The sequence below is a fragment of the Cataglyphis hispanica genome, chromosome 13, assembly GCF_021464435.1.
Source record: "Cataglyphis hispanica isolate Lineage 1 chromosome 13, ULB_Chis1_1.0, whole genome shotgun sequence".
In the NCBI taxonomy this organism is placed as follows: domain Eukaryota; kingdom Metazoa; phylum Arthropoda; class Insecta; order Hymenoptera; family Formicidae; genus Cataglyphis; species Cataglyphis hispanica.
Window position 1 is genome coordinate 5,682,761 of NC_065966.1, and position 12,859 is coordinate 5,695,619.

Sequence of the window (12,859 nt, forward strand, 5' to 3'; positions counted from 1 at the left end):
CCCGCAATCTCCTTCTCTCATTCGTGCATTGATCATTTCTCACGCATTTCAATCCCTCCATAGCAGTCGCGAACGAACAGAAGTAATAAATACTGCAACACGGATGGCAAAGAGCAATGAAGTTCTTGCGCCGTGCCCGATCATGTCGCGCGATGTTTTTCAAATATATGTCTACGTGGCATTCGTCGTCGCCGTCGTCACGGCTGACCAGGGTGAGTCAGAGGATACTTCAGAATCTTGTCAATTTTAATTTCACTTTTTTAATATTTTCGAAATAATCTTCATATCTCAAATTAATCTCTCATTGCATCGACAAATAAGGACGCTTTGGCTGTACAATAGTAGCAAAAAACTTCAAAAATGTCAAAATTAAAAAAAGACGCTTATATTGTTCGGAAATCAAATGAAGAAGTCGGGATTATGAAAAAAAATTATGTAAAAATTTAAAAAAAAAGATATTGTTTGAAAGTCAAATAAGTAAACCTGGGTATTAAAAAAGTATCTTAAAATATCACAAAATAATATTTTTTTAACAATATTTTGTAAAAGAAAATAATCATAATTAATATTTTTTTTAATTTATGACAAAAATTTTCGATCGTGAATATTTCCTGAAATCAATTACAAGAAATAAAAAACAAATTTGCAGAAGAAAAGAGAGAGAGAGCTAGATAATATTTTTCTACAATTTTCAGTAAATCAAATTTTGCACAAATAATTGTTAGAGTTTTCTTAATATGTGAAAAAATTTTTATTTTGTTGACAACATTTTTTTCTTGTTAAATTTATCAATAAGAGCGCTACAATATATGATTTTCCATAAGTATCAATATTAACTTTAAACTTAAATAATTTCCAAACTGTTAAGAGAATTGTGCTCAGGTTTTGTTGACAGATATTCAGAAAAAATAGTAAAACAATCTACAAAATTTTGACATATGTTTTGACACATGACAGATACACATTTAAAATGTGATTTACGAGATTGGCGCTAAATCGCATATTTTTTTAATTTCAAATCTTTTAAATTATTTCTCTTTTTCTGTAAAGCGGAATGCGATAAAACGAAATGCCCGGGACCGTTGCGATATTACGAGTCTCTCCAATGTAAACCTGTGTACGAAAATGAAGGTGACTGTTGCGCGAAGAAATATAATTGTGATCACCTAAAGGAGAGGTCTAAGGACAAGTGTTATGTTAATGGTAAAGAGTACCAAATCGGTGAAGATCTTGAGCCTGATGACACAAATCCATGCGACATCAATTGCAGTTGCAAACGTGGATGGAATAATGATGCAGAAGTGTAAGTACAATTTTAATATATAAATAAATTATTTTATTGTATATGTATTGTACATATTGCGCTCTTAAATAGTAAAAAAAAAATGAGAATAATTTTTCACACGATATTTAAAAAAGTAATTATTATTAAAAATTATTCTAACGCATATATATATATACGCATGTGTGTGTAGTAATTTTTATATAACTTTAAAATAAAAAAATAAAACTTTAAATAAGCTGTAGCAAAAAAATACGCCGTCTTCTATCTTTCTGCAAATTTCACTTGGCAGTCACGAGTATTTAATACAAACATCAGTCATTTAGTATTATCTTTCGATATTATGAAAGATTCATGTTACATTATTCAAATCACATTATGTCGTCTCAAGAGTTCAGAATTATTCTGTCATAGCAACACGTGTCAGATCTGTCAATATATGGGCCTGCTTCGCATCTTGCACGGGCTTTCTTCATATTAATAAAATCGACTTTCGTGTGCTTGATTTTTATGTAATTACTTATTAACGGATTTTTGCCTATCGCTCGAAAATTCATTTATTCCAGGTTTTATATTTTATTCATAAATTTTTCTTCTATTAATGATCATTGGGCCTTTAATGAAACCATTTATGGAAATTATATCGGCAAAATTTATTTAAACACAAAAATATTAAATCTTGATCGTATGTCAGTTATACTGAAAATGAAACTTTAATATTCTGATTATTTAAATCGTACAATTTTTTTTGAGTAGTGCTACGTTTGTATGTGCTGGCTTCGATTGTGTCTTCATGGCAGTACAACCTGGTTGCTATGAGCGGGGAAACCTGACAAACTGTTGCGGTGAAGGAGAGGAAGTTTGTCGTAAGTCCATTATCTTCATCGAATGTCACAAATTTATGTTTATTATTTATATTTATTATTAATTATCTTTATTATTCATTATTATTACTGATTTGTTATTATTTGTTATCATTTATTATTATTTATTATTATTATTTTATATTTATTATTATTTATGTTTATTATTTATTTATTTACGAAATTTATAAATCGATCATTAGAAATTATCTGCATCAAGATTGTGTTAGAAATTGCAAATAATTATTAAAGAAATCATTGTTTTATTTTTTAGTAGAATAAAATAAATGGTACTTAAATATAGCGCGTATACTCACGTAATATAAATATATAAATAAAATTCTTTATTCGTTTCAGCTGTAAAATTGGAAGACAGAGCTACTTGCGTTGTAGATGGAAAGATATATAAAGACGGCGAGTTTTTCCAAGTGAAAAATGAACCAGAGTTGAATTGTGTCTGTCTACCGGGATACGAAGGTAAAAAAAAATGTATATATTTTAATTACTTTTTAATAAACTTATTTAACAACTTTATTACATACATACTCCACCAAAATTTAATAATTGTAGGCAAAAACATTGAGCCTTTCTGTGTCAAACCTAAGCGTCCATATTGCAGTCCTGACTTCCGTGATGCAAGCAACATTCATCAAAATTGTGCTCCGGTATTTTATGACAATCAATCGCCTCAAATCGATTGCCCTTTCGCCTCAAGATGCCGTAAGTTTCCGAGAACTGTGTTCAAATTTATCCCCGTGTCTCTCGTATCTTAATTATTTTGTGATATTTTTCAGAGAACGCTAATGACACCGTAATTCATAATCATGATGATTTGAGATCTGAAGATTCGAATGGTATGATTACTTTGTTTTTCAAAATATTTAGTCATTTATTATTGCAATTATTATTATACGCAATTTTCAAGTAAATGAATTTTTATGCATTGCAATATCTTATATAAATATTCATATTCGTGTATCTTAACATAAGTGGAGAGGCAATCCTTTTGCTTCGCGCTAAAGATCTTTTCTTTCTTTATTCAATTGCGATATTTTTATTTTTGTGACAAATCAATTCGGCAATTACGGATATAGGGTGAGATAAATATGAGATATTGATACGCGTCTCAACATTCAAGCGATACTGATTACATATCTGCTATGAATCACGGCAAATAGGAGGTAATTGCGACAAACATTGGATGCGGGTAACGAACAACGCGCTAAACCAATTTCCGCAGCGTGTTAATATTATGATCTTATGCAAAATGAGACAACTAATTTTAAAATATAACTTTATCACTGCACTCTCATTTTAGTAAATACAGATAAATTTCCTTACATTATTTTAATTGATATGCTATTAGAATCTTTCTCTAACATGAGATATTTAAATTTAAAATTGAATGGATATCCAAGTAAAAAATAAAATTTTTTAAATAAAATTAGAAATTAAAAATTAAAAATTAAAAGTTAAAGATCAGAAATTAAAAATCAATAAATTTTTTGAATATTTAGATATTTAGATATTGAAATAATTAGATATTTAATTTTAACGTAAAGTGTTTTTAAATAAAATTAAAAATCAAAAATTAAAACTCAAAAACCAAAAATTAAAAACTAGAAATTAAAATTTTTTGAATTGAATAGATATTTTGAAAATATGATATAATATATCAAAATTTCTTTTTTTAGATGAGAACGTGTGTCTGTTTGGTAATCTAAAGATGCATATTGGCGACGAATTGAATAGTGATACGGATTTTAGTTCCATCTGTGTTAAATGTATTTGCGAAGTGCCGCCTGTACCAACTTGTCAATTTTTACCGGATAGCGAATGCGATGTCACAAAGTATTATACAATTTTCTAATCGACACATAAGTCCTTAAATCCTGATAAGTCCTGACCATCCTTGTTTTATGCCACTTAAGATCTTTGTAAAATAAAACTTCTAAAAACTTTCAATAATAATAAAATTTTCGTTTACATCGACTCCTTTTTCTCGTTCTCTTTTATTCTATGCCTCTTCTAGTTCTCGCGCATATTTCTTTTTTATCTCCCACGTACATATCACTCTTTTTTCCTATTCGGGCGTTGATCATTTCTTTCGGAATTATTTCCTATCTCTCTTCGAACTGACAGCTGCGATCGAATAGAGATATAAATAATGCAACGCGGACACTAAAGTCGATGAAACTTTTGTGCGATGCTCAATCATGTCACGTCGTATTTTTCTCTTATTCAGGTATATGCCTACGTGGTTTTCATTATCGTTATCACAGCTGACCAAATAAAAAAATATTTTTTCTTTTGCGAAAAAGAAAAGAAAAAAATAATTTGAAATTTCTGAGTTATTCTAAGGATAATTTAAAATTATTTTTTTTATTACATCGGCGCACTCTTAAAATTGTTGCAAACCACGATTCTAAAATTCTTTCTTTCTCCTCGTGAAGAGGAAGGCGATATAATGAAATGCTCGGATCTATCAACGTATTACGAGGCTCTCGATTAGTAAGTCTATGTACGAAAACCAAGCGCGACAAGTTACAACTGTGACCATTTGAAAGCGAGATCTCTAGACAAGTGTTACGTCAACGGTAATGAATACGAGATCGGCGAAAATCTTGAGGCTAAAGACTTGAGGCGAACTCTTACGACATTAATTGCACTTGCAAACGCGGATAGATTGACGAAAGAATATAACATATAAATCCTATTAAAGTTTAACATATAATAATATTTATTAAAATAATTATAATATTTATTTAAAATTTTTATTTAAATTATAATATTATATTTTATTTAAATTTTATTTTAATTAAAAATCTTTATTTAAATTATATTATTATATAAAAATTATAATATTTATTTAAATCTTCATTATTAATGGATAAAGACACATAACAAATTATTTTCAATGGGAAAACTTTCAGATTAAAGAATTTATTATTAAATTCAAATTAAATATAATTATTAAATTTAAATTTAATATAGTTTAAATTAAAGTTAAATTATTAACTTATATTTTTAATGTGCATTAAAAATATACATTAAATATATACATAAATTTGACAACACTTGCAGTTGCAGTCAAATTTCGAATTAAAAATAATAATTAGAAAAAAGGCTCATTAAAATCCATAAAAAAAAATATATAGCAAACCACCGACAATATACATATGGCGATGATATTTGGACTTTGTCCACTTATTTGTACGCGGATTTTAGTGAGCCTTCTTAATGATAATTATTTTTAATTTAAAATTTGACCACTGAAAATGTTGTGTATGTGAAATTCTAAAATTTCCATTTAATCTTTATATTTATGTCGATGCTGAAGATAAAAAAACAGTCCCAACGTACAAAAAACAGACAAACGTCTTTAACTGGATAATAAAATTTTACAATAATAAGTTCGCACCGATACCCTTGGCTCTTATCTTCTAGTTTTCTTACTTAATTGTTCTTATCCTGAGCCTATTGCTGTTACAAATTGTTTTCAAAGAAAAACGCGCTGTAAATTCCATAGCATTTTATATTTTATCTCAAGGTCTCCAATATTTTTCTACAAATATCTCGACAATTGTGAATATTTAATGCGGATATTTAATATTACATATTACATCGTTGTGCGGCACATTTTCTTCCAATATCTGATATCCTGAAAGATTCATATACGGCGTCACATTATTCAAATTACATCACGTTCTCTCGTACATGTCGACAGTTCGGAATTATTCTGTCATAAAAGCACGTGTTAGATGTGTGGAAATAATTCACATATTTTGCAGAGAATTTCTCAGAAAATTTATTGCCTATTATTGTCGCGATTTATCGTCGTTTCTTGAAAGCTGCTTAGTGTTTAAACTATTCCATCTGTCAAATAATTTTACCCACGTCGCTTAAGGAAAATTTACTTCCTTTATAGAATTTTCAGAAGTCTCATCTATAAATTCATTCATATAATTATTAATTTAATTAATCTCGTTGAATTTTTAACGCAAACTTAATGGAAAATTTATTTTATCAAATGTTATTTGAAATTAAACAAAAATATAGAATATTTATCGCGTCAGTTTTAGATAATACAGACAACATAAGAACAAAATTATTAGGTCCTTTTTACTTAAACCATATAATCTTGTTAAACAGTATCGGGTAGTTTATGACTTGTTGATTGCTTCGATAAACCTTCAACAAAACCTAGATGCTGTATAGATCGAGAGATCTAACAAAATGTTATCCCGAGCAAGAAGTTTGCCATAAATGCATTCTCAATCGAATGTCATAGATATTCACGAGGCAATTATCACGTAAAAATTATCTATATCAATCTTAAATTACACTAATAAATTTTGGAAATTAAAATATTTTACGTACATGAGTGAAAAATGAAACTGATGTCCGTGTATTTTAGCATAACACGAGAAATAAATTCGTCCAAAAATTCGATTTTTTGTCTGTTTTTTATTCTAGTTTTATTAATAGTAAATGATGTGTGTGACATTTATATTTAGTGGAAATTTATGAAATATATGTGAATGAATTCGACAATTACGAATATAGTGTGAGATATAAATGAGGCATTCAACATGCGTTTGAACGCCCAAATGATACTAATTACGACTGTACTATGAATCGCGGTAAATAGAAGGTAATTGCGACAAATATTGCACGTGAGTAACGAATAATGCGCAAAATCAATTTATTATGGCACGTTAATAATATATTATGACTCCATAAAATGAGATACAAGTTTAAAAATATAATTTTATTATCATTCTAAATTTAATAAATAGAAAATAATAAAAATCGCAAAAATTTGAATAAATTTAGTAAATAAATTTTTTTTTTTTTTAATTTGAATAACATTAGTAAAAAAGAATTTTTTGAATAAATTTAAATAGAATTTTTTGCCTAAAATTTAGTAAATAGAAAGTAATAAAAATCGCGAAAATTTGAATAAATTTAGTAAATAGAATTTTTTTTTAATAAATTTAGTTTTTCAATTTTAATTTAAATAAACTTAGTAAATAGAATTTTTTTTTAATTTGAATAACATTAGTAAACATTAGAATTTTTTGAATAAATTTAAATAGAATTTTTTGTCTAAAATTTAGTAAATAGAAAATAATGAAAATCGCGAAAATTTGAATAAATTTAGTAAATAGATTTTTTTAATAAATTTAGTTTTTAATTTTAATTTAAATAAACTTAGTAAATAGAATTTTTTTTAATTTGAATAACATTAGTAAACATTAGAATTTTTTGAATAAATTGAAATAGAATTTTTTGTCTAAAATTTAGTAAATAGAAAGTAATAAAAATCGCGAAAATTTGAATAAATTTAGTAAATAGAATTTTTTTTTAATAAATTTAGTTTTTTAATTTTAATTTAAATAAACTTAGTAAATAGAATTTTTTTTTAATTTGATTAACATTAGTAAACATTAGAATGTTTTGAGTAAATTGAAATAGAATTTTTTGTCTAAAATTTAGTAAATAGAAAGTAATAAAAATCGCGAAAATTTGAATAAATTTAGTAAATAGAATTTTTTTTTAATAAATTTAGTTTTTTAATTTTAATTTAAATAAACTTAGTAAATAGAATTTTTTTTAATTTGAATAACATTAGTAAACATTAGAATGTTTTGAGTAAATTGAAATAGAATTTTTTGTCTAAAATTTAGTAAATAGAAAATAATGAAAATCGCGAAAATTTAAATAGACTAATTAACGTGTTATTAATATTTTTAACATATGTTAACATTCAATAATTTTCTTTTTTTAAAAAAGATCAAAATGTTTATTTGATAATCTGAAAATGAAGATTGGCAGCAGCTTGCTACTGTATTCACAAATACCGATAATATTTGTATAATTTAATAAAAAATAATGTAATAAAAATTTCCTAAAATAGATTTAAATACGAACTATTGTAGTAGAAATTCACACAAAACAAGATTCAAGGTAAAATAGATAATTTGTTCGATCATTATAGGAGTTACGTATAACTTGAACGGATGTACAATAATCACCGATAAAGCAAATTATTATTTTTCCCTCTGTGTCTATTTATAGTATTTTCTCCTTAACATATGTATCCTTGTTGCTCATCAAATTTTTCTTCATCTCTTTCTCTCTCTAGGCAGCTTCACACCCATTTTCATTCTTTTCTAGTGCGCATATTCGCCCCTCTTCCTCCTCTTGCACATTTCCCGACTCTCACACATGCGTTTCATTCCGGCGCACACATAAAATACTGTGTATTATTTCTCCTTCTTCCACAATACATCATCGTATCTCTGTCAATGTTGTATATATTATCTCTCTCGGTGCCACTTTCAATCCCTCCCAGATGAGCCAGTCTCAGTCGAAGTATAAATGACGCAGCGCGGGCATATATCGCCAAAGTTTTCACGCTGCTCGATCATGACACGTCGTAGTTCTCCGTCTCTCATTCGGTTATGTGCCTATCTAGCGTTCGTCACGATCGCAATCAGTCAAGGTGAGTCGCAAACAACAAACAGACGATGTTTATGCGATCGATTGGGGGAATGTGTTTTTTTGAATATTGTATTCATCGTAATCGTGAAGTAAGAAAATTATTTTTGAAAATTATATTAAATAAAAAAGTAATTATAATGTATAAAAAATTAATATCAAAAATTAATTATACTAAACAGTTATTTTTTTATAATAATAACGAATTCGAAATAATGAAATCGAAATTAAATATAATAAAACAATATAAAATATAAATATAAGGTAAATAGTAATTTTTTCATGAAAAAAATATACAAGTGTCAAAATTATTAGATAAAAAGTTTTAGCTTGATGTTTAATTGTTGCATTTATAAGACACAAATTTTATCCCAATTATCAAAGCATTCTTGCATACTAATAATAAAAACAATGAGTTATATATATATCAATAATTTCTTTATTAAATAATCTGTCAATTAAAAACTTATTTTTATTATATATTTTTATTAATCCCCTGCGAAATTTGTAAAGATGATTTTCTTCGGCGTTTTATCGGAGATATTAATCTAATTTGCTAATGACGACGGAAATTTTGACATTTTGATTTCATGAATAATTTCATAATTCTGTTGTACTCAAAATTTCTCGCTACACAAAATTGCTTCACGTCGCAATTTTAAGCACGCGGAGCGATCTAAGTAGGTTAATAATCATTTGCTCTTATCTGGATAATTACTTTTTATCGAGTTACTCTTTTGGTCCTTTCTTCTCGAAAAGACGATAACTGCGATAAAACGAAATGTCCTGGTCCGTTGGCGTATTATGAGGCGCTCGGTTGCGAAGCCGTGTACGAAAAAGAGGACAGGTGTTGCGCGACAAGATACAACTGTGATCATCTGAAAGAGAGATCCAAGACCAAGTGTTACGTCAACGGTAAAGAGTACGAGATCGGCGAGTCCCTCAAAGAAGAAGATGCGAATCCTTGTGACGTCGGTTGCACTTGCAGAAGTGGATATGATGGAATGTAAGTACGACTTAACATTTTCTTTATTTGTTTTGCTTATTGTTAGAGTCCTTCAAAATCATTGAGTTTTCAATTATTTAAACTACGCTACTTTTTTGGACAGTGCCTCATTTACATGTGCCGTAGTGGATTGTTTCTTTGGGCCTGTAAAGCCTGGTTGCTATAGAAAACGTTCTCCGTTAAGTTGTTGTCCCCAAGAGGAAATCTGTCGTAAGTGTGTCTTTGTCGTAAAGTATATTCCACACGTAATATGTACATAAAAATATTTACGTCACAGCTGAAAGTCCCGCAGAAAGGCCTACATGTAATGTAAACGGAAAGATATATAAAGATGGAGAATATTTTAATGTAGAAAATGACCCAGATTTAAACTGCGTGTGTCAAGAAGGATATCAAGGTAAATTTATAATGTGTATATTTATCGTAGCTATAATTAAATTTGCGATTATATAATATAGGGTGCGTCATTAAAATTGACACGTCTAAATATCATAAAATCAAAGCATTTTATAAAAAAAATATTTCAGACAAAAGTTGTTTGCTTTTGTGGGGAGAGGAGAATGGCATCTTTTATTTTTACTTTGATGGACGTTTTGAAGATTGTTTGAAAATCAATTAATTTTTTTTTAATGGAAATTTTTATTTTCACTGCATATTTTTATAGCCTTTTTTAAGAGCTTTTTCAAACATAATGAATTTTTTCATTAAGTATTTTTTGAGTTATTTTAAATTTTAATTTGATATACTTTGATATAAAATATCTCATTAAGTATAAAATAATATTAATATTAAATTAATATTAATTAATTTAATATTAAATTAATATTAAATATTAAATATAAAATATTTAATTTTTGATAATCTTACCGTAATATTTTTGTCTGAAACATTTTTTTTATAAAATGCTTCGTCTTTATGATATTTAAATGTCAATTTAAATGCCGCATTCTGTATATCGCAATAATATGCACAACAATCTTAAAATGTATTTCTAATTCAAATTTATGTAAATCTAAATATCTTGTATGTAACTAAAAATTTTTTAGGGGAAAATGTCGAACCTTTCTGCGCAAGACCTAAACGTCCATATTGCAGTCCCGATTTCCGTGATGCGAGTGAAATTTTTAATAAGTGCGCTCCGGTTTATTATTCTACTCAACCGCCACAAACCAGTTGCAGCGTGTTTTCCAGATGTCGTAAGTTCACGATATGCGATTTTGCATTCTACGCGCATAATCCACCTTATCGGAGTTTATGTTACTTTATTAAATAATTTATTTTTTAGAAAACGTTAATGATACCGTTATTCACAACGAGGATAATTCGAAGTCTGCTGATGGAACTTCTAATGGTATGATATTTATATTTATTATTATAAGTGAAAATGATTTTCATTACTAATACATTAACTCGACAAAAGTGTAAAGATTTATATTTCTTACGTGCCTCATTCATTTATCGAAATGGCATAACTTTTAATGTGCGATATAAGTAAACACATTGTATAAATATAAATGATGCATTGATACACATTTGAACATTCAAGCGACGCTAATTAGCACTCTGCACTTTAAATGACATGAAATGAGAATTAATTGCGAGAAATGTTGCACGCGGGCAACGAGAAGCAACGCGCGAATCAATTTCCGTTCTATAAAATGATCACTAATTTAATCATCGTTATGAGTTTGCATAGAAAATTATGTTGTAGGAATATTAGTTGAGTATTCTTATAACGCTTTTGACATTATAATAAATTTATGAGTTTATTTAATTTATTTAAATCCTTTTTTTAAGTTATCAAATTTCGAGATGAGTCAGCTGTGTAACTTTATGCTATAATATGACGCGTAGCTTGAAAAGAATTATACTGCGTGTTTTATATAAGACATAATTATATAATCAAAATTTTGTTTCTTTCAGATAAGGACGTTTGTTATTTCGGTGACATGACCATGCACCTCGGTGATGAGCTGAATCAATCTACAGATTATAACTCCGTGTGTGTTAAGTGCGTTTGCGAGGTACCACCAGTACCCACCTGTCAGCGTATGCCGGATAATGAGTGCGATGTCACAAAACATCCGCCATTCAATAATTTCTAATTCTTTTAAATCTGTGATAATAAGATTATTTGCATAACTAGAATTGCATACTAAATTAATATGTAAAAAATATAAGAAATCATTTATATATAAAATGTAACATGATTTTCACTTGCTTATATTGTACAAGTATATTTTTATTTACTGGATATTTGAAAAAAAAATGTAGATTAAATTTTTTTTTCTTATTTTTATAATTATAAACAATCTCAAGGATCAACTATTTAAAATGATTTGTGAAACAAAGTCGAAAACATCTCTGAATTTTTCTAAATATATCTCTCTTATTTACTTTATTATGAAATGCAATTTTGAAATCTATTAATAAATTACGATGTGACATTCATACTGATTTATGTCAAGATCTTTAATCTTATTCTATTTTTTTTTTTTGCAATTATCAGTCTTGTTATGCAATATTTATAAATAAGAAAATTATTAAATCACATCTGATTACGCATATATTACGCATTAATCCCATATGACTAATATATTTATCAGCTAAACTCTCATGTTTGTAAAAATAAAAGTATCGTATTGAAAGCGTTAGCATCGTGCGACATTATGCTATCTATCTTTACCAATGCAATGTTGCGTTCGTCAGAATTATTCAGCCGATAATTTTCGCGGTCGTAATTTTGCGATTACCACAAATGTGAATGCTCTTGCTGTAATAATCGGTTTGCGCGCTCGACGAACCAATTCTCATTTCAGATATCGTCTGGTGGTAGCGCGCATCTGCGCGCGAGAATAAATTTAGCGACAGAGCCGTTTATATACTCCGCCAAACGTTTAGCAATTTCTCATTTGAACTCTTAAGTGGTTTTACCGTCGACACTTCGCAAGCTCTCTCACACTGACATCACGGCTTTATTATGCGCGATTCGCGATCTATCGCAATGCGGTGGAAAAGTCCCTGCGCCTTGCAGGTAGAATGAATGCATTTCAACGCTCGCTCAAACGAGCACGGTCTTTAGCATTTTGCGCGAATCAGTTAAAATCGAGTGACAACCTCATTTATCAATTAAGCTTGTTAGCTTATAAATTATAGACTGTAATTGGAAGACGGCTGAAAAAGATTTTAAAAAAATTTACGTGC

General features: G+C 28.1%; 4 protein-coding genes across 7 annotated transcripts in view; 3 read left to right on the forward strand and 1 right to left on the reverse strand.

Annotated features, from left to right (window-relative positions):
* LOC126854233 (uncharacterized) overlaps nucleotides 1-12,859 on the reverse strand; it is a 177,859-nt gene that overhangs the window by 142,183 nt on the left and 22,817 nt on the right. The gene's annotated exons all lie outside the window — the stretch shown is intronic.
* The window catches only part of LOC126854223 (hepatic triacylglycerol lipase-like), a 212,463-nt gene that overhangs the window by 130,666 nt on the left and 68,938 nt on the right, over nucleotides 1-12,859 (forward strand). The window lies entirely within an intron of this gene.
* Nucleotides 47-4,137, forward strand: LOC126854254 (uncharacterized). Its single transcript, XM_050600811.1, has 7 exons — nucleotides 47-212; nucleotides 1,051-1,303; nucleotides 2,039-2,148; nucleotides 2,503-2,622; nucleotides 2,716-2,865; nucleotides 2,940-2,999; nucleotides 3,840-4,137. The coding sequence occupies exons 1-7, from the start codon at nucleotides 104-106 to the stop codon at nucleotides 4,013-4,015; spliced, it is 978 nt and encodes a 325-aa protein (XP_050456768.1). The 5' UTR covers nucleotides 47-103; the 3' UTR covers nucleotides 4,016-4,137.
* Nucleotides 8,487-12,309, forward strand: LOC126854253 (kielin/chordin-like protein). The gene is made up of 7 exons (XM_050600810.1): nucleotides 8,487-8,653; nucleotides 9,409-9,655; nucleotides 9,759-9,865; nucleotides 9,933-10,052; nucleotides 10,702-10,851; nucleotides 10,941-11,006; nucleotides 11,579-12,309. Exons 1-7 carry the CDS (start codon nucleotides 8,530-8,532, stop codon nucleotides 11,758-11,760), a joined length of 996 nt encoding a protein of 331 aa, XP_050456767.1. The 5' UTR covers nucleotides 8,487-8,529; the 3' UTR covers nucleotides 11,761-12,309.

Coding starts and splice junctions, on each gene's coding strand:
- LOC126854254 (XM_050600811.1), top strand. CDS start 104: ATGGCAAAGAGCAATGAAGTTCTTGCGCCGTGCCCGATCATGTCGCGC. Junction 213..1,050: donor CGTCGTCACGGCTGACCAGG/GTGAGTCAGAGG, acceptor TTTTCTGTAAAG/CGGAATGCGATAAAACGAAA. Junction 1,304..2,038: donor TGGAATAATGATGCAGAAGT/GTAAGTACAATT, acceptor TTTTTTGAGTAG/TGCTACGTTTGTATGTGCTG.
- LOC126854253 (XM_050600810.1), top strand. CDS start 8,530: ATGACGCAGCGCGGGCATATATCGCCAAAGTTTTCACGCTGCTCGATC. Junction 9,656..9,758: donor AGAAGTGGATATGATGGAAT/GTAAGTACGACT, acceptor TTTTTTGGACAG/TGCCTCATTTACATGTGCCG. Junction 10,852..10,940: donor CAGCGTGTTTTCCAGATGTC/GTAAGTTCACGA, acceptor TTTATTTTTTAG/AAAACGTTAATGATACCGTT.